At 41.0% G+C, this 22003-nt stretch overlaps 1 protein-coding gene across 2 annotated transcripts in view; it reads left to right on the forward strand.

Moving 5' to 3' along the window:
* Positions 1 to 2506, forward strand: part of TOX (thymocyte selection associated high mobility group box) — a 299710-nt gene extending 297204 nt beyond the window's left edge. For both annotated transcript variants that reach the window (XM_059166388.1, XM_059166387.1), the window contains 2 exons: positions 845 to 996; positions 1349 to 2506. In XM_059166388.1, the coding sequence (XP_059022371.1) occupies positions 845 to 996; positions 1349 to 1385 (189 nt within the window). In that variant the 3' untranslated portion in view covers positions 1386 to 2506. The remainder of the gene's footprint in view (positions 1 to 844; positions 997 to 1348) is intronic.
* Positions 2507 to 22003: the final 19497 nt, after the last annotated feature.

Below are 22003 nucleotides of genomic sequence, written 5' to 3' on the forward strand. Positions count from 1 at the left end.
ATCTTAGTGTATAATGCTTTTTGTTTACCAGATATAGCTATATACTTCAGAGACTCTGTCCTTGAATTTTTAATAGCTTTGCAAGGATTAAAAGTCAACACTTCACCATACCAGTGTGTTAGAGGAATCTTCCTAAAGATTATTATTTGCCAGTTAATAGACTTTTCAATTAAAAAATATTTGCTCTGCCTTACACTTTTCCTTCCCTGTGTTTTCCGATGGCAAGTTGCTTTGAATCTCTTCTATTAGTCCCACAACTGTTAGAAAGCTTTGGTTGAAATTTTTTAGCTGAGAAAGAAGTACAAATAAAAGAAGAAGCAGATGGTCCCTTTGTGATTGAATGAAGAAAACGGGTTTCGAGAACAATATGTGAATAGGTGTAGTCTAATAAAACACTCAGCCACCTGCTGCCTGAATCCTTCAAAAAAGATTCTGTTGCATATTCTGGGGATTAACTATTAATGTATCCTTAGGTTTGATAGAAAACATAAACTGAGGGGTTAGGTCCTTTTCCCTTTGTTCTGATTGAGTCGGCTTCTCAATATTTTAAGTTGTTTCTCAATTCAGTTTATCTGCTCAAGAGTATATAAATAAAGGTTTCCTCACACATGGTTCAATGCAAGAAGGGTAAAAAGAATAGGGTCCTGCGCACATCTCTTTTACCTTTAAGTTTTCTGGGCCCTTGGGATTCGTTTGCCCTTGCAGAGACGCAGGGGAGCAGGCAGAAGTGTGTTTGCAAACAATGGATAAATATTTAGGGGCTTTTCTTCCTTAAAAAAAAAAAAAAAAAAAAAAAAAAAAAAAGCACTTTGATCCTTATTTGTGGATTTGCTTTCCCTTTCAGGGATTTACTCTTCAACCCGACTATCAGACTATAATCAATCCTACATCCACAGCTGCACAAGTGGTAACCCAAGCAATGGAGTATGTACGTTCCGGGTGCAGAAACCCTCCCGCCCAGCCGGTGGACTGGAATAACGACTACTGTAGTAGTGGGTAAGCGGCGGGTCATCGCCACCTGCTGGCGGACAGCTCTCATAGCATGCTTGGCGTGCCCTGCTCCCTAGGCGCAGCAGAGATCCCGTCTTTTCTCCCTGCTTTCTGAAAGATCATCTGGAACAGTTCCATGTTCATGAAAGCAGAAGACAGCAATGCAGAAAATTTTAAGCAGTTCTAGTCGTTCCAAGAATAAGCAAATGCCTTTAGATCCCTGTTCGTTGTACCTGGGCCCTGTCCCAGGGCACCGCTCCATCCTTGGAGCTAGAACAAACAGACTTACCTCCCTTGGGGTCACCTGCAGCACCAGTCTTGTAACAAGGCATTGTTTGTCTGTTTTCTCTTAACACAGGGGCATGCAGAGGGACAAAGCACTGTACCTTACCTGAAAGTCTGAACACCTCTTCTTTCCACTGAGGAATTCAGGGAAGTCTTTTCACCGTGGATTGCTTTGTATAGCCAAAGCAGTTCTCCATTTTATTAGAAAAATACAAGTTGCTAAGCACTTAGGACCATTTGAGCTTGTGGGTCACCCACTCTGGAAGAAATAGTCATGCTTCTTTATTATTTTTTTAATCCCTTATGGACATTGTTTTTCTTCTTCCCTGAAGGAAATTTGGACCATTCAGATTTTATGTTGGTTTTTTGCTGTGAAGTGCTGCGCTTTAGTAACTGCCTTAGCGACTGTAGATGTCTCGGATCAAAGTCCTGGATTTTCCATTGGTTTTCATAATGGGTGTTTATATGAAACTACTAAAGACTTTTTAAATGGCTTGATGTAGCAATCATAGCAAGTTTGTAAATAGCATCTATGTCACACTCTCCTAGAGTATAAAATGTGAATGTTTTTGTAGCTAAATTGTAATTTGAAACTGGCTCATTCCAGTTATTGATTTCACAATAGGGGTTAAATTGGCAAACATTCATATTTTTACTTCATTTTTAAAACAACTGACTAATAGTTCTATATTTTCAAAATATTTGAGAAAGAAAAAAAAACGTATTCCCAAATGATTTTAATTTAAAAACAAAATTGGCTTTGTCTCATTCACCAGACAAAAAGAAACTAGTGTTAAGGGAAGCGCAAACACATTTATTTTGTACTGCAGAAAAATTGCTTTTTTGTATCACTTTTTGTGTAATGGTTAGTAAATGTCATTTAAGTCCTTTTATGTATAAAACTGCCAAATGCTTACCTGGTATTTTATTAGATGCAGAAACAGATTGGAAACAGCTAAATTATAACCTTTACATATGGCTCTGTATTATTGTTTCTTCATACTGTGTCTGTATTTAATCTTTTTTTATGGAACCTGTTGCGCCTATTTATGAAATAATAAATATAGGTGTTTGTAAGTAAATTTGTTAGTATTCGAAAGAGGTTTCTTTGATGTTTTAACTTTTGCTGGCAAAAAAAAAAAAAAAAATTCACGCTTGGTGTGAATACTTTATTATTTAGTTTTTACAGTGACCTGAATAAAGCCAAACCTACTTTTCATTTAGCAGCAAATTAGAGTAACCAATCCTTTATTTCTACATTTCTTTGGTTGATGCAAACAAAAAACTGATACTTAAGAACTTTCTTTCTTCGTACAATATAACAGAGAATTGCCCTAAAAAGTCACACAAGCTCCAAGACTAAACAGATGGGTTCTCTAGCTGAAAAGTGTTGCTTCTTGGTTCTCAGCTGGTTTTAGTCAATCCTGTAAACTCCCTTCCTCCAAAAAAAAAAAAAAAAGAAAAAAAAAAACCATTGAAGTCGAATCAATTAAAATTCCTCAAGCTGCATGCTTTTCACAAAATCCAGAAAATATTTAGGAAGTAAACCAGGGGTGGGTAGGACAGGAAGGCATACTGTTCAAGAACATATCTCCAAATGAAAGGTGAGTAACCAGACAGAAAAGAAAAGGGGGGGGGGGCATTCCAAATTTGAAAGTTATAGATGGAAATGGAGATTCTTGCTGTCTTTTGTGCCTCTACAAACCACTTCTTTCCAGAATTCCGAAGTCTTCCAAGAGAATTCTGAGGGTATTAGAGATTTGCTAGGGAATCAAAAGCATTGAGAATCTGGCTGAAGGTTTGCATAGCTTTTATATCAAAAAGAGCTAGCAAATCACTCCCCTACAGGGGATTGCATAAAGAAAGCTAGTCTGGTTGGAAATCAAGAGGATGGCTGATGTCTCTTTCATGGAATGTGTGAAATAAACTTAGCAATTTAACTAAATACAAATATATGCATTGTGTAATCCAGTCAGAATTAAAAAGACAAAAGGTATGCTTGCTTTGGAATGATTTTAGGCATTGTACAACCTTGAATCACTTGAGCATGTAATAACTAATAAATAATGCAGATCCAATGTGATTATTAAAATGACTGTAGCTGAGAGCTCTAATTTTCCTGTCTTGAAACTGTATAAGAACTCATGTGATTAAGTTCACAGTTTATTGTTTGTCTGTTTAGTATTTAGAAATATACCAGCACTACTAATTACCTAATGTCTTTTATTTATTATATTATGATAAAGTAAAATTTTCACCTGCATTAAGTCTAAACTGAGGAGGTAATTACCGGGATGAGAACAACCAGCTTTGACTTTGACAGGCAGTTTGTACATGGAAGTACAATGTTGTTTACAGCTTCTCCAGAGCAGGTGTGCAACCAGGGTAGAGAGAGTATTACAACTCAATACCAAAAAAAGGGGTTAAAAAAATGTAAATAAAAGAAAATACATCGTAAATAAAAATTATTACCATGCGTGACCGTATTCTATTTGGATATCCATCAGTGTCTAAAGGACAGACCCAGTCAGATGACAAGTCCCAAGGAAATTTCATGGCAGGAGTGATTAGCAACAGTAGGGATTAATGCCTGCCACCGCCACCGATGTTCTTTCTGGAAGCACCAAGAATGCCCTCTCATCAACCTGAGCTCTAGGACTGTAAGCTGTTGCTTGAGAAACCTCCCCCTCGAGGAAGCCGGCATCTGGGCACAGCAGCTTGTAGCTTGTAACTGGAAGGAACAGTGATGGTGGACACTGGGTTCTCCACTATGGCACTCCGCAGGATTTCCAGATCTCAGAAAAAGTCATTCCAGAAAATTCAGCAATAATGCTGAACATTTATTATCTTTACCAATATACCAAAGTCAAACTTATAATCAATTAGAAAAGAAAAAAAGTATCCCAGTGGTTCAAAGAGGGTTGTGTCTGTTAAATACATGAGAAAGAATAATTCAAAATCCCAATTCCCATTATTAATGTGAATGAGTGGACAATGGAAAATTGGTCAAGTAATGACTTCTGGTTAATCAAATTAGTGAATGTAGCTAAGAACCAAAGTTGGTCTCTGTGATTTTTTTCACCTGTTGCCTTAAAGGAACAGAACCTGTCGGAAATGGGGCAAGAGTGGTCCGTAGACAGCCATGGCTCCATGGAACAGTGTGTCCTGATGTGGATTCATCACTAAGACTTTTTTTTATTCATAAACTCAAAATTAAAAAAATAAACACATCAACATTCAGTTTCCTTTTTACATGGACCTCTTCTTGCCCTTTGCTAAAGAGTTGCCCTACTCATTTGAAAGGCAAATTGATTGAGTCATAGGAAATTGCCAATATTTGACCCATTTGCCTACAAAAAAATGGCAATTTCGAATGGTTCCACCCAATGTGTTTTTGGAACCAAAGATGATGGGATTTAGGCTATAACATTAAATGCAATTTTGCATGGAATTAGAAGTTCTTTACAAAGTCCTAGGGGAAAATACTCAAGTAATCAGTTTTGTTTGTTTGCAAGGTACCTCACTTCAAATCAGTCACAGATAGCTACATTAAATTAAGAATATTTTAAATTATCAGATTCCAGTTAATCCCAAATAAACATCCTAATGTTTTTGTTAACACAGATGTTTCTCTTAATGTTTATTTGTTGAGAGGGGATTTGAGTTTCACTTTCACATTTCAATCATAACTCTCATTTTAAGGTAACAGTAGAAAAACAGAAATTCAACTCTTTTGCTGATGACTGGCCACTGAAATAGTGGCAAGGCAAGATACAGAATTCACATGATTAGTTTAACCCCCAAATGCTATTGCACTGAGTTACCTGACGGGTGAATTCATGAGTCAGTCACCCCACAGGACAAATTCCTCTTTGTTTTCCTTAAATAGAATAACTCCTTAACTTCCAGAATGTCATAGCACATCGTAAGTGCACAATAAAGGCAATGATATATAGAAAGATAAGTGAAACATTATGGGTTATCCTCAGCAGGAATTGTGTGATGTTTATGTGATGATTTAAAAGCTCTTTAAATATAGAATATAGAAAGGAATTAGATACTGCAGACAAGCATTAGGAGTGATGAAGAATGAAAAATCTCTATTAAGAAATCTAAGCTTACCAAAAGATAACAAAGAATTTCAAAATGAGTTGTGCCTTTTTTTTTTTGGTCTATGTTTCAGAACAAGAGTTTCTAGTTGCAAAAGTAAAAGATAGAATACACACTAGTCACATCAAGAAAACAAGAAGCAAAGGAGGAAAAAGGTGCTAGACAAGTAGGAGTGTTGAGTGCAGGAGAGAAATTTCAGGAGGCAAGTGTATGGAATGCTAAATTAAAACCGATGAACAGTATGCTGATTTTTTTTTTTTCTGATTGCCAAGTGCTAGTATGACTTGATGAAATAAATAAAAGATCATGCTTCCTGGACTCAGCCTAAATCATGCCAGGCTAAGAAGAAATGGTCCTAGCTTTTAAGATCCCCAAAAGGAGATTTAGAACCAGGTGCCATCATGGAAAAGCCTTCCCTAACAGAAAAGTCTCCAAATCGTAACACAAGGTCATTGCTTGGAGAAAGGCCAAGGGGCTGGAGTGGGAGGATAGGGAGAGGTGGGGGAGGGAGGGCTTTCTGAGTCCCCAGTCACAAGGGAGGAAGGCCAGGAGGGAGCGAGCCCTCTGAACCGACCTGCACATGACTTGCAATCCATATGCATAGAGAGATGTTAGGCTTTGCCTTCTCATTTCTTAGTTAATGTCTTGTCATGTGTACCCAGAACCGGATTACATCGCAGAGGTAAGACGTAAAGATGAAGTTCTTTTCTGGGAGCGGGAGACCAGAGAAGACCATGTCATGTTACATTTCTGCCCTGGTCACAGTTGTGCCTCATTAAAGGAGCCCACCAGCACGAACCCTGCGACGGTCGTGATTTCTTTCACATTGTATCAACAGTTTGCTAGCAAACAATGAAATTTCATTCACACGGACCTGAGGACAGAAAAAAAGGAATAGTGCCCAAAAGACAAAATGGAAAGATTTACCATTCTACAGAAGAAAAAAACAAATCCTTCGAAAGGGAGACTACCAACCCAACTACAGTATTTTAAAGGCTGCAGCGTCCCTGTTTGACAATTGTGTGTTTACAATAAGCCTACGCGTAATTGCTCTGATGGGCTGTCAGGGAAAAGATTAATTTGGCAAAGATTAGTATTGACTTGCTGTTTATTAAGGCTTTTAAACAGCTGTATCTGGCAGCATTCCTGTAAGTGCCTGTCATATCGAAAAATCAGCCTCACACCCTAGTGCTCGCCAGCTGTTACTAAACAATCTTCTACCACTTTGAATGTCTTTCTCCAGGCCAAACAGCAAGAGCAAACTATTGCCAAATTAGCCCTTTTCTCCTCCTGTCACTTTTTTTTTTTTTTTTTTTTTGAGGTGGGGGTGGGGAGCTTCTGAACGCTGAAATGTCAGCTCGCGGGCCGATGGCTTAGCTGATAAGAGGTGCCGGAAGTCAGTAGGTGGTTTGGGTCCTAGATGAACACATTCCCCACACAGAGAGTGGTAATGCTGTTAGTCACCTCACACAGACAACAAAACCACAGCTTGCAACTGTTACAAGGCCAAAGGTTTTAAAGACAGTTAGAAAGTGGCGATCCAAGGTTTGAAGCCATCAGATTTCCAGAACTAATGTTTTGTATCCTCAGACCAGCACTTGTCCTGTGGACCGTAGCACCGGGAAAGGAGCCCATGGTGGCAAGCTGAGGGCAAGTTCAGGAGCGGCCGTTAGTCTTGCTCACAGGGACCAAGGCTTCTCCCTAGCCCTCGGAAAGACAACAAGTCACTCAGTAAAACATGCACCTTGTATTTTGATTCAAGGGAAACCTGTATGATAAGGCAGGTCTGGATGTTTTGAAGTCTGTGAAAGAAAGGGCAGATCGAGTTTGGTACTGGAGTAAGACATAGGAGTTTCAAATCCAAGTGTGGCCATAAAAGCAATGGAAAGAATGGCATTCCAATGGAGTTAAACATCCCGCTAATAAAGGCCCCAGTGTTACGGGAAAGTCACATTAATCTGTTCCAACAGCACTGCTTTTTCCAGCATTAATCTCCACCTCTTTGAGTCACATCAGGCTGGAATAAATTGTCAGAGCAGATGCATGACAGTGCCATCTCACAACTCTTGGTATTTTGTTACCCTGTGTGCAATAGTGAGGGGTGGGGGGGGGGGGGTCTGGCCAAAAGCCCAAGCTTTCTGGATGGCCATTGAAAGCAGATGTCTGTCCATGTCTAATCTCCAAATAATATTGTTTGGAAGTCTAGACCATGGGTGCAGGCTGATGCTTAGCACCGGGATTGGGGTCACATCCTGTGAAATTCAAAGGCGTACACAAGTAAACCCTACTGCTCAACCCTGACAGTAGGCCATTCCCCCACTGGCAACCAAGAATTCTCTTCCTGATTCTTTCCACACACCATGATGGTGGGTGAAATGTAGATGAGATGTAATACTAATTCAGCATTACCAATTAGAGAAATGCAGTGACTTGCTATTGAGAGCAAAAGGCAATATACGTGTTTCAGTGAGCTCCACGGAACCCCACGAGTGGGGGTCACAGCTGAGAGCCTTCACTCCTGGTCTTGTTGGTAGCCAGGCTATGGACAAAGGAAAATCCAGAGTACAGAATTTACTTAAAAATCAATCTGTGACCATAAGTCACAGAGTGCTCTAAATCCTAAAATAGCCCTAGACTCATTGGGGCCTTTTCTAGGACAAGAACTATGGCTGGAGGAGGCTGCCTGCTGAGAAATCAGGCCGAAGGTGGGATTGTGCAGAATATGCTCGCTCTCAACTTGATTGGGTGGTAGACAGACCTTACTCAAAAGGAGCCACTCCATCACTTGGGTCAAAGCACGACTATTGCTAGTTCAGTTAAATTCAGAGAATACAGCATCAACTATCTAGTCCAAAAAAAATTAATATTATTTTTAATAGAATTCAAGAAAGGTCAGGGTGGAGTGGCAGGGAGCGGGGGAGGGAATCACCTTCAGTGGATTCTTACCATGTTTTGCAAAACACTTGGCAAACTTTTTCTTCAGAGCTTTATAGGTCTGGTTGCCTTCCACCAGCCTGTAATTCTTTGATTATTCACAGGACTAAAATGAGTAGAAGAGTGAAAGCAATAAACTGTTCTCAGGACTCACTGCGATGACACAAGCACCAAAGAGAACATGGAATGAAAGGAAGCTATTCCCATGGCACATGGTCCATGGATAAAAGTCCTTCCAGAAACTTCTCATTATTGGTCTGAGGCCCCAACAGGCAGAAATTATACCCTATGAAAGTAGCATGTCCCAATACTCACTGTCAGGTCTATCTTTGATCTAGTTCTATCCAGTTTCCCAAGCCTGGAGAAAACCAGTCAGAATTCATCTGTCCAGAAAGTATAACCAATTCTGGGGAGTATTTTTGTATCTTGTTTTGTTTGTGTTTTTCTATCATGGTAGACCCACAGAAACCTAAATATGGTCTTGGTTAGAGTTTCATACAAGAAGAAAAAAGAACGGTGTATCTAAATGAAACTGCAGTTTCCGGGTAGTATTACAAAATACACATATCTCCAAAACCATTCTAGCAGTTGAGTTGGGTCACTTTTAACACCTGGTTTCAAGATGTGGTTTCAGCAGACCAACATAACAGAAGTGACAGTCCTTTATAACACTAAAGTCCTCTGGGGTAGCTCTAGATTGGGATTTCTTCTCTCTCTCCCTCTCCACTTCTCTCTCTTCTTACAGGGAAAAGAATTTGCTACTTTATATAACCAATCAGTTTCTTGAAAACGATTCCCGCCTTGGGTTTCCAGAACATTTACCTTCAGCACATGGACAGCTGGGGGAACCAGATTGCCTGTAGCCATCGTGGTTGGCTCCATTGTTGCTTTGCTGATCACTTTGTTAATTCTCAGATAAATGGAGAGCCACTCCATTTTCTCTCCTCCCCCTCTTCTCTCCAATGCAGAGCAATCAAAGTCTCTGAGGACTTCTCTATATGACTTCCCATTTCACACCACAGATGGTTTAGATAAAAACTATTAGTTTCATTTATTCAAACAGCTTCATTTCACCAAAATGAGCATATTTTTAGCATTTTGCCCAAAGATTTGTTTCCCTGTCTTTTTTGTAGATGTAAAGGAGTTTGGCTGACGTCTCAGGCTTTGGTCATCAACTCTCTTGTCCCCTTCCCTACCCTCCCCCAACACTCTTGGACTGGAACAGAGTTGAGGAGTCCTCTAAGAGGCAGTTTACTATTTTAAAAGTTGTGCTACATGCATTTACAAATTTCTTCTATCTCACAGCCTCTGAATGTTTGCCTTTCTCCATGAGGTTACCTGTGATCTTTCCCATTGGAGCACAAGTACTGTATATGCCTGATGAACACAGTGATGCCAGCTCTTTATCTTGGTTGTATCTTGATGGTGTTACTTGGAAGAATATTTTCATTTGGACAACACACCTTCCAAAAAAAAAGCCTCTTCAGAATACATATTCAATGAGAGGAACTACAAATACACAAGTTCAAAAGTTAAACCACTTTTGATTGTTGTGCAGAAAGATATAAACTGCTTGATAGATGTTACCTATATTCCGACCCTGGGCTCAGGCAAGAATTTTTAAAAATTGTCTTCTTGTACTTTAGGATTAAAATGGCCAGTGGAAGAGCATCTGGGTGGCTCAGTCTGCTAAGCGTGTGACTCTTGATTTTGGCTCAGGTCCTGATCTCAGGGTCCTGAGACTGAGCCCCGTGTTGGGCTTCATGGCCACTTGAAGACCAATCTCTGTTTGAGATTTTCTGTCTCCCTCTCCCTCTGCCCCTTCCCACCACACTTGTGCTCTCTCTCTCTTTCTCTATCAAATAAATAAATAAATAATATAAAATAAAATGGCAGGTGGAAATATATATATAATGTCACATGTAATGCATGACATGTGATATATGACATAGTATATATAAATATATATCCATCTGCCATTTTACTTCTTAAATAATAGCAGGCAGGGGCGCCTGGGTGGCTCAGGGGGTTAAGCCTCTGCCTTCAACTCAGGTCATGATCCCAGGGTCCTGGGATTGAGCCCCAAGTCGGGCTCTCTGCTCAGCGGGGAGCCTGCTTCCTCCTCTCTCTGCCTGCCTCTCTGCCTATTTGTGATCTCTGCCTGTCAAATAAATAAATAAAATCATAAAAAAAAGGAGGCAATTTGTTTAAATTCTTGTCTTAAAAGTATTACAGTTTTATACATATAATAATCTACTCTGGTATATATAGATTATATTTATATAATCTATTCTGTGTATAGATTATGTGTATAAAATCATCTACCCTAGTGAATATGAATTATATACATAATAATCTTCCCTAGTATATATAGATTATATATATAAAAAATTATCTGCTCTAGTATATATAGATTTTATATAATTATCTATTTAATGACTCATAACTAGAATTATACAGTGATGTGAAAACTAGACAAATTTCTCATAATATAGCTGCAGTAAACTAACCAACTCATTTCCAGCTCTAATTTCCCTCCCCTCCCCCCATTTCCCTTACCTCTTTGGGGATATTTCTGTTTATCTCAAAGGGAGTGTGCCTGTGGGCTCAATGGCCATGAATATGAAAATATTCCCTCCTCTTCATATTGCCCCTTCTGTTATTCAGAAACCCTCAAGCCCTCCCATTCCTTTAGAGACTTTAAAGGGACCAAGTATGGATATTTTATAGGATCAAGCCAGAGCATGTCAGCATCCAAGCCTGGGTTTTTTTTTTTTTGACCACTAGGTTTTCAAGTAGCTCTTTGTTTCTTTAATCCATTCAGACATAAGCATAACCATCCACCCCCAATGTAACTTTCACTGGCAGTCTTCAAATCTAGGTGCCCTTCAGCCTGGGCTGTACAGTGCTCAACAAGGCCATCTCACCCATCGTCCTGTGTGCAGGCATTCATCCTCAGTCCTATGGCCTCATTCAGCACTGTAGGAAGGAAGAATACAAAGCAAAGAGGTAAGATGAAAAGGAGCCATGCCTTCAAAGACACAATCTCACAAGCACATGATGATTCTCTAGATCACAAGATAGAGCAAAATCACCATCCCATGGTAGTCTTTCCCCAAAACCAATGAAGAAATCAAATTCCTTTTACAATCACGATCACCTTCTAAAGAGTCTGGGTCCTCTTAAAAGAGGGCTTTGCTTGGTTAAGTTTGTCCAGCCAGGATGCCATGGATAGAATGGCAAAAATGAACAGGGAACTGAGTTTAGGTGCAGAAGCTAAAAAGAGCTAAATTGCTCAATCAAAAACAGAATGCAGATAATTTTGAGTGACTGAGAATAGTTTACCAAAAGAGGAGTGAGGATGAGGAATTAAAAAGGAAGAAATATTGGAGCAGGTAACAAGAGCCTAGGGGCTCTGAGAGAGTTGAAGTGGCCAGTGGTGGCTTTACCTATGTCCCCTAAGGAAACTCTCATATGGCATCGTGTGTGGTAGCTACAACTGAAAACAAGCTAAATGTTTACTAATAGGACAATGGATGAATTGTGGACTATTCATATGATGGAATACTATACAGCAACTAAAGAATGAGCAGGGTGGGGCACCTGGGTGGCTCAGTGGGTTAAAGCCTCTGCCTTCGGCTCCGGTCATGATCCCAGGTCCTGGGATCGAGCCCCCAGGGTCCTTGGGCTCTCTGCTCAGCAGGAAACCGGCTTCCTCCTCCTCTCTCTCTGCCTGCCTCTCTGCCTACTTGAGATCTCTATCTGTCAAATAAATAAAATCTTTAAAAAAAAATGAGCAGGAACTATATGTATCAATGTTGAATAAAAGAAAATCAAGTTTAAAAATTTCATATACAGTTCGGTATCAATTATGTACAATTAAAAACATGTCATACAGTAACTTCTACTGATTATGGCCACATATATAAGTAAAAGAAATATAAAACCAGGAATGGGAATACCAGTTAATGAGAGCAGCTGTCTACTGGCAGAGGGGAAGGAACAAGATTATATTCTTACATAATAATTATTATTAACAAATAACACTATGTTATAAGCTACTTTTGCCTTATATTTTAAATATTGCAAAATTTGAATTTTCTCCATTTTAATCCCAAATATTCAGTAATTTAAGGACATTTAAATCCAGAAACATTAAGTCTAAAATACCCTGAATTTCAAGATTAAACACTTTGCTCCCCTCCAATTCCCTACCCCCACGAATGGCCCCCACAATTTCATGAAAATTTGCATTCACAGAAATTTGTAAGCATGATTTCTGTGACTATCATAGGAAGGACTTGGGTCCCACATCTGCCGTCAGCACAATGGGAAAGTGACAACTTGCATCAGATTACAAGATAACTAAAATTCTCCCCAAATGCAGCACTGCACTCTGAGGCACCCATGAGGTGTTACCCCCACCTTCCCTCCCACCACCCAAGAATCCTTAGGAATGTGGAAGGAGCTCTAGAAGGAACTCTGGATTTCCGCAGGACATGGAAAGGGGACGTTGAGCAGGTCTGAGCAGGTCTGCCAAACAACCAACCTTCAGACTGAATAGACATGTGCTGTTGACAGTAATGTCATTAACACTAAAGAAAGAGTCCCAAAATCTTTGGGCAAACATCTAAATATGGCTTGAATAATCAGAGCTTCCTTTTCTCTCTCAGTGTATTTTGTTACAATATTGCACTTTTCTCTCTTACGTATTGTGGCTGGACTGAAGAGGAAAATGATAGGAAATTTCCCAGATTATTATTTTCTATCTTTAAAAAAGTAGTGCTCTGACTCTAGCTAGCATTTTAGGAAAGATAATTTGAAGCAGTCCTATCAAAACAAACGAGTGTAAAGACAGATCTTTGATACCAACCAAGGTGCCCCCTAGACATTCCCCATTTCTGAGTCTTTCCCAAAGCCAAGGATAAGGCCAGAGAGCAGGATGGGGGCAGAATGAATTGATGTACATGCATAAGGTGACAGGGTCCACCTGACACATTCTCTAGTAATTTGTTAGGAACCAGAGGCTTTACTGTTTGATTTTAAGCCCTATCAAAACGTATCTCTTCAAAATGGCCTCATGAACGCAACCAAAGGCCACATCAGAATGAAGAGTATTCCCATTTTCTGGAAGCCTGGAAGGATAGTGGGCGGGGGGAGCAGAGAGAGGGAAACAGGGGAGGAAGTCCTGATTGAATCACTGAACACAGAATACAGTAACAACTGGATTGTGCGGTGACTGAAATATTTCACACGGTCGTAGGCCTGAGTGTTTCCAATAAGAAATCTTCCAGAGATACTTTTCCGTATCTCCATCAACCTTAACCAGAGACTCCAATCTCTACCCAGTGAGTAATTCAGTGGATGAATAGCAACAGGTAATTCTTTTTTCCTTCTTTCTCTACTTCCTTCTAATCCTTTCTTCCTTCCCATGCTCCCCTATTCCTCCTTCCTTCCTTCTTCCTCTCTTTCTCTCTCTCTCTTTCTTGCCTTTTCCAATGCTTTTGATTCTTAAGTGAGTCATCCATTTAATTGACAATTCTATCTTCTACAGCAGTACAGGGAAATGCTACTTGGAAACCCAAATGATACCAGTTGTTTTTAATAGAAGAGTGACATTTCTGTTCATTTCTGAACCTCAGCCAAGAGAGCGCCTGGCCTGCATTTGGAAAGGGTCTTCTTGGTTTGTGTCTTTTACTTCTGGTGTATTAGTTCGTTTTTCAGTTGGGAGCTTTCCAATTCTCCAATTTAGCGGTGTTAATAAAAAATAAATGCTTGAAAGAGACTTTGCTGTTTCAACACACATAAAAGAGACACCAATTTCTCTCTCTTTCTGCCTTTCTCACTCCAGTAGGTAAAAATCACTTAGAAAAATAAATCTCTTTTTCTCTGTCAACCATGTAATGAAGGAACTATTGAAAACCATGATTTTAATATTTTTTGAAATTAATGTCACCTTAAAACTGCTCAAATTATTCCAAACTAAATTCTAACCAGAAAGTGTCTTTGTTTATACCATTAATTGGAGATGGGGGAATGCCATTTTTAATAAAAACAGAAATTGATGCTTACTGCTAAAACAAGCCTAATCTCTTTTAGATGATGTCTAAGGGAAGGTGTCAAAATTCCTACTATGAAAGTAGATTTCTGGATGTTGAGCCAATCAGTTATTTCAAAGTGTGAGTCATATTAAAGTAATATTACAAATTTTTTTTTTCTGAAGGCCTCCTCCATTATTGCTTTATAACTATCAAACGAAAGAGGTTTGATAATAGTTGGGGTTATGTGAGGGTGGGGAATTTTTGAGATGTTGATCTCGGGCTTGTAGTGTTATGATCTATCTTTCCTCAGGGCAACCCAGGGCAGGCCACCGCTGATGCTAATGCATTTCTCACTATTTAGACACTCTCCGAATGCCAGCCCCACACCTAAGCCACCATCAGAAGAGTGACAACAGCCTTGTACCAGAAGAGTAATATTGGTTCTTCTCACTGGGAGTTGTATTTGTGGTGCCATTTCCTGAGAAAATACCAAGTATCTCTTTGGGCACAGGGCTGAAGACAACTTTCAGAACCTAAAGTACTAATCCACTCACCAGACAGTCTAGCTTAGTTATAAAATTCAGCACAGGCCCAAGGGTCCTGAGTTGAAAAAAGAATGCAAGAGGGCATCTTCAACCTAGTAAAAAGTTACATCTCTCCACCTGACATCACTGCTCCTTTGGGGTCCGATTTTTGTGATCCTATGTGTTCAAAAAAAAAAAAAAATTCTTACTGGAAAAATGGAGTAGTGGCTGGTTGCTCCTGCTCTGTGCTGTGAAGGAAGATGGAAGTCCCCAGGTAGGGCCAAGGACACTGCTCAGTGGAAGGGGCTGCTCCAGATTGTCGGGGCCCCATGAATTTGACAAGCTGTAACTTTCTTATCCCATGAAACTGGGTGGCAAGTGAGTGAACTCAAAAGCCAATGATCTGCTGTCTGAATGAAGAAACTTGTGTGAACAAAAGGAAGGTACTACTAACAATATGGTCGAACAATGGCATAAGAGGGGCCATGATGAAAACACTGGTACGCAGGAGCACCCTGCTTCTAAGTCACACACAGCTTGGGCCACTCAGTGCACCCCATACAGCCTCTCTGTCCCTGTCCACAAGACTGGGTTGAAAGAATTCCCATGTCTCAGTGCTCAATAGCCAGCACTACTCAGATGGAGGGCGCGGCACGCATGGACTGTATTTGAAAACGTGTCAGTCAATAGCAGGATATAGCCAACACTGGAGCAGTTTGCAGACCTTCCGTTTTTACCTCCCAGAACAACACCACAGCCCTCTAGAATTTGGCAGTCCTCCGTGGCTAATGCCTCAGAGCCAAGACTCCTCAGTGAGGAGTGTGTTCCTCTGGTCTAAGGACACATTTCCCTGGCCAAGCTCCACAGAGTGGTCACAAACTACTCTTAGATAGAAAATGCTTTTTTTGGTCATGGTATGGCTACAAACACTCGGCCAGCCAGAGGCTGAGAGTTCTGTGGCCCCTGAGACCACACCTAGACCTGGTAGCAGAGTTTAAACCAGACACATTTTGGGGTGCCTGTGTGGCTTAGTCAGTTAACCATCTGTCTTCGGCTCAGGTCATGATCCCAGGGTTCGGGATCGAGCCCCACATTAGGCTCCTTGCTCAGGTGGAAGTTTGCTTCTCCCTCTCCCTTTGCCTGATGCTCCCCCTGCTTGTGCAGGAGAGTTCCCGCACACACACTCTCTCACTTTCTCTTGCTCTCTATCTCAAATAAATTAAGGGAAAAAAATCTTTAACTTAGACACATTTGTAAATGCTTATTTTCAAAGCACTTCCTCTCTTACATATACACTATATAGTACACTCTATATAAGTATATTATATATATAATATATATATATATATACACTCTACAAAGGAGCTCTCCCAGAACTAAGCAAATTTGTCAATAGGGAACAGTCCTATGGGAAAGATGTACCATGGAGATGCCACAGCGTACCACCCAGATCTCTCCCCTCACCATGGAGGCACTCATTCTCTAGCTGTGGAGAGTATTAACTACTGGACTGTCAGCTGAGTTCCTCTTTGGGAATTGCTTTCAGGCCAAGAAAGCTGCCTTGCCCACATTCAGGCCCCCTCTCCAGGGGCCACAGCATCCAGTGGCTGGCACACATTGTTGCCTCAAGCCAGGATGAAGGGACATCCTAGCCCCAGAGCTCCCACACCCGAGGACCAGCGGGAGCCTTCTCGGTGACCGCAGTCCTCCCTCTGCCCGTCTTCCTTCCCTCCACCTCTGCAGGTGTTGACCACCCCCTGCCCAGCCCTCCCCAACCATATTCTGGCCACAGAGCTCTGTTCCTGGGGGCTCTTTCCTAGAAACCCAACCTAAGACTAGGCACCGTTCCCCTTTTTGGTTTCTTGAAGGAAAGACAAAGAACTAGTAGATAAAAAGAAGCTCTGCTGAAGGTATTCCCTGAGACCTCCAAAGGTCTCAGGAGTGAGCTGGTGAGAGGGAAACATTGCCGCCAACCTTCTGCCAGGCAAGAACGAGAGAAGACACAAGTACGACCAGCTCACAAGGTAAAGGCTTGTATCTGAATGGCTTTAGCCTATCAATAAGCACTGAGTTAGGAAGCTGCTCTTCTCATGAAGATATCTTTAAAACCTGGTTTTACACACATATATGTAAATGTAAATTTATATAAAATATGAATTTTATATATTTATATAAAATACTTTTTATATATTCTTTATATATATTTATATATAACTGTGCATGCGTGTGTGTGTGTGTGTAGTCATATTCTTAAAAAAGAAAGCCTATCAATCCAATTATCTGACCTGGCATTAATCATGTCTGGGAACACCCTATCCAGTTTTCATCTACTTGCTCATTCGGGGAAACCTACCTGACCTGCAGGTAGTTCCAAGAAGGAAAGGTCCCTCTATGGAGCTCTGATAGGCAAATAGGAAGATGCTGTTGTATTTTGATAAGGCAAAAATCAGAGGAACAATTCTGTATTCCTAGAATCTAATTCCCAATGCGCCTCTCCACTGAAGAGTTTCCTGCTGGCTCATTTCTTTGGCTGAGTACTGTTGGGAAGGAAAATCCCTCTCATATTTGACCTTTCATCTTTCCTCACAGATCCATGTAAAGAATCTGGCCGGAGGGCTTTCCCTCAGGCTCCTGATGGGACAAAAGTTTTACAGTTTGACAATGGGAATTCTCTAAAGCTGATCAGTCAGAAAGGTGGGCCCCTGGACAAGTCAAAAAGTGCCCTTCAAGACGGAGTGTTTTTTTTTATGATCTGCAAAGCCCTGTAAGCTCAAGGGCAGAGAGACACGAAGGAATAATAGATCCTGAGTCCACTTTTGAAATTGCTGTATGCACATAAATCCTTCCTTTTAAATTATGAACCAGAATACATTAGTAGTGAAATTGAAGCTAGGTGAATGGAATGCAAGGGACCAGAAATTATTACGTCCGATTTGCTACACAGGATTCTGGTCTACCTTGAATACCTAAACGGACTATGAACAAGAGCTAAACAGGTGAGGCGGTAGCATCCACCCAATGATCTTGTCGTGGGCAGATGTCAAACCCTCCCCCGCACTCACAGACCGTGGAACTCAGCAATGAGCCTCCAAAGCACATGCATTCCACGGGACCCCGCCTTACTCTCTCACTAGCTCTTTAGCCTGGTGCACATTTTCTAGGTAGCATCCAAGAGTAGGTTAGGAGTTGAAGCAATTTGCTCCTACGGTACTTAATCTTTTATTAAACTAGTGGCTTAAATACAAATTAATAAGCACTGTGTAATATTTGTATTATGGATTGTATTATGGCATAAATACAAATTAACCTCTAAGAGAAGCAAAATGGAGGCCTCTCCCCTGCATGGAGCAACGTCTCCCCAAATCCATTGCTTTTATGTACCTGGTGGAATTTATAATTTTTTTTTTTTTTTTTTTTTGACAGAGAGAGTGAGATCACAAGTAGGCAGAGAGGCAGGCAGAGAGAGAGAGGAGGAGGAAGCAGGCTCCCCGCTGAGCAGAGAGCCCGATGCGGGATTCGATCCCAGGACCCTGAGATCATGACCTGAGCCGAAGGCAGCGGCTTAACCCACTGAGCCACCCAGGTGCCCGATGGAATTTATAATTTAAAGAAGTTTTCAGGAACGGCTCTTAGAAGCGAGGTTCCCAAGAAATCTGAAATTCTCAGAGTGGAGAAATCAAAATGGCCGCTCACAGCAAGCCTCTACTTTGTGTCTCGCCTTCTTGCTCCGTATATACATCCTGCTTCCTGAATTTTCTCACACCGCAGATGGGGATCTTGAGTCCCACACTGTCAGAAAGACAGTCAAAGGGACACATACTTTTTGAGACGTGACTTCAACAAAATGGTGTGGAATCTCCTGAGTAGCCTCAGCCAGGGCTAGGATTGCTGGAATTTGCTTCCTCCGCACCCTGAGCCAAGGGGACACAACCTCCAGCATCCCGATTTCCATCATCAGAAATCAGGCGGATCCTTGGGATGCCCATTAGGAGCAGAAAGCAATTATTGGGTTCCACCTGGCTGGCAAGTCAACAGAGACAGAGAGTGTTCCAGGCCCAGAGGTAAATGCAACAGGAATCAAGCGTACCCCTCCAGTCTGGGATGCGACAATTCTTAAAATACCAACCAATGGAAAATGGGTTTGTTTACAGTAAAGTTTTCTGTTTCTGTAACAATTTGAACTTTTTTAGAGCATTCCCATGTATGATTTCATTTCACCGCAAGACAAACAGCACAAAAGGGCAACATGACAATGAACATAGATCAAAATATTCTTATGTGCATACAGCTGAGAAAGGGCCACTGGTGACTTTGAGATGCTTATGGTCACTAAAAGGCCAGACCACAGTGTCTGACCATGATGTCACCTAACAGATCATCTACTCCATCTCCCAGCAACTTCTAGGTACAGGCAGCTCATTTTCTGATGTCTTTTTAGCATTATAGTCCAGATTTTACTTCTACTTTTGAAGGACCGTCAGGGTTCTGGTTGAAAGTCTCTATAGAGTTTTTTGGACAACCCTTTCATCTTGCTGTTAGTCATTCATTTGAACCATAGTCTCAAAGATAAAACCAAAAATGGGGAAGTTAGAGGGAATTAGGAAACACAAATTTTTAACACAAAATTTAAGGAATTTCTCCAGGTCACTCTCCTGACCCTCTGTGGACTTGGAAAGCATCTTATCGCAAACAGAACTGATTTTTTTTTCCAGGCACATGACAGGTAGACACCATTTTACAAAGCCCAGAAAGGAAATGCCTAAAGATTGGTTCACATTGGCTTTGCATTCAAGCCAGAGTTTCTCAATCCATTGTGCCATGAGGCCCAGATAGTAGCTCATGAAAGATGGGCTGTGACTTCATAATATAACCAGTACTAATCTCTTTGAAAAGGTAAGTAAAAAAGTTGGTGCCATCAAGGAAAACAAAGGTGATGAGACAGGGATTTTAAAGGCATGGAAGCTCAGTTTTGGAGGGTAGTCTTTGTATGATGCAATTCCTTCAGCCGCCAGACTTTCAACCATGCTGACTTATTACATTAGAAGAACTTCATCCCACATTCTGAACAGGACTGTCTTTTACAATCTCTGATCAACATAAATTATGCAGCTTACAAGTAGCTTCTAATTTCTCTTTTATTATATGACTTAGAGTCAAGGTGATATTTTGATCCCAATACACTCACAATTTTAGCTTTACAAATAGAAAGAGAGAGGAAAGAAGAAATGAGAACAAGGGAAGACCGTTTCCTTATAAGCAGTAAATTTACTACACCAGACGAGAGCTGTGCACCTCAGGACTCTGGTTCACATCACAGAAGCTGTGGTAGGTAATGACAGGATATGGGAAGAAGCCCCATCTTAAGTCATAACCTGTCATCATGGAAAGAGTTAGAGAGGAAAATATGAGAGCTTACATTCCTGAGGGAACTTGAGCATGTCATTTCGGGAACAGGGAAAACCTGAAGCTTCTCTTCCTTTCGTTGTCCTTCATAAACCAGGGGAAATGATAGGTTTCTGAAACTAATGGGGACCTGTCTATGCAGCTCTCAATAGGTCGAATGCAACAAGATTCTGGTTGTTCTGCAGATCAGGACTGTCTCATAGCTGCCGAAAAGGTATGGCTGGAAATTAGAGGTGGGATAAGGAAAATCCCAGCAGGAGGTAGTTCTGTGTTCTCATGATAAAAGCTCAAGTACCGTTCAGGTCTATTGGAGCACACAAAATACATAGCTCCTAAAATGTGCTGGGACTTCGGAGGGCCAACATATTCCTTGACTGGCCAAGCAACAGGACCCCGGGTGCAAACATGGTAATCTACAGTCTACTGCTAGCAGGGAATCTGGCTTCAACCACTTCCCACGCAAAGAAAAAGGTGGGGATTTAAGCAGTGGTAAGAGCCAAAGGAATAGTCCGTGGTGTGCCTGACTCAGGAATGAAAAGGACTTTAAGAGTGTCCGTAAGAAGGAAGAATGTTGTGCTGGCATCTTCTCTCTAAGGCTTTAGGCAGGTGTTCAAGGAGGGGGTTTGTTTTGAAAAGAGGGCTACCACAGCAGCAGGCCAAGCCACCAAAAGAAAGATTAAAAGGTGCCAGATGGGATTTCTTTGGGAGCAGGTAAGTCACATGTAACCGTTTACGGCAAGATGCTGCCAAGGTGATGGCATACTGTGCCTGGAGAGAGGGAGATCCAGTAGTGTTCTGAGCAAGAACAGCTGCTGGAGGGAAACATCTGTTCACAATCATTCATGGGCTTAACTGTGAGGTCCTTATCACCTAGAAATGTTTGTCTACTCACCACATGCCTGGCCTTATGTTCAACATCAAAGAAACACCACAACCAATACGAAGCCAATCCAGAGCACTGATTAATCATTTGACTGCTGGCCTACAGCTTTCAACCAATCTGATTAGCTTCTTTGATAAGGAGGACAAACACAGAAGGATGGACTTTGGAATTTGAAAGAATTGCCTGGAATTTTCTTTTCTTTTTTTTTAATGGCAGTTTGGATCAGGCAGGAGGAGTTCAAGACCAGAAAACGAAGTCTATTTTCTTGTTCCTGTTGCCCACTGGGAGTTTCTCCCCAGATGAATCTACAGGTTCCCAGTATCGAATGAGCACTTGACAGGTATAGTCACTCAGTCATCCCAATTCTAGCAAAATGTTCTACCCAAACGCAGGCAAAATAAAGCTGTAAACCATTTGTCCCCTGATAAATGAAAATGGTCAATTTTTGACATTTGGGGGCCCTGATCCCGGACTCCCAGGGAAGCTACACTTTAACACTTACCAAGGTCAAAATGACAGCAAATCCTCAAAGCATGAGCTCTATTTCTACCCCAAACACACATCATATGTTTGCTTCGTTCAAATAACAATAATATTCCAAAAGATGCATTCCAAACATGAAGATATGAAAAACAAAACAAAACAGAAATCTCCCTGGTTCCCATAAGATTAAAGTCATACAGCCTTGCGCCCACTAAAAACACAAAGCCTGTAACCTTCTGGAATGTCCTCTGTCAAGATGGTTTGTAACTCTGTAAAAATCATGTACAACTCTGCCCCAAAAGTCCCTTCCCTGGAGCACTCTCTTCTTCGTGAATGTTGTGTATCCTGGA

This window comes from Mustela lutreola, chromosome 3 (assembly GCF_030435805.1).
Source record: "Mustela lutreola isolate mMusLut2 chromosome 3, mMusLut2.pri, whole genome shotgun sequence".
NCBI lineage: Eukaryota > Metazoa > Chordata > Mammalia > Carnivora > Mustelidae > Mustela > Mustela lutreola.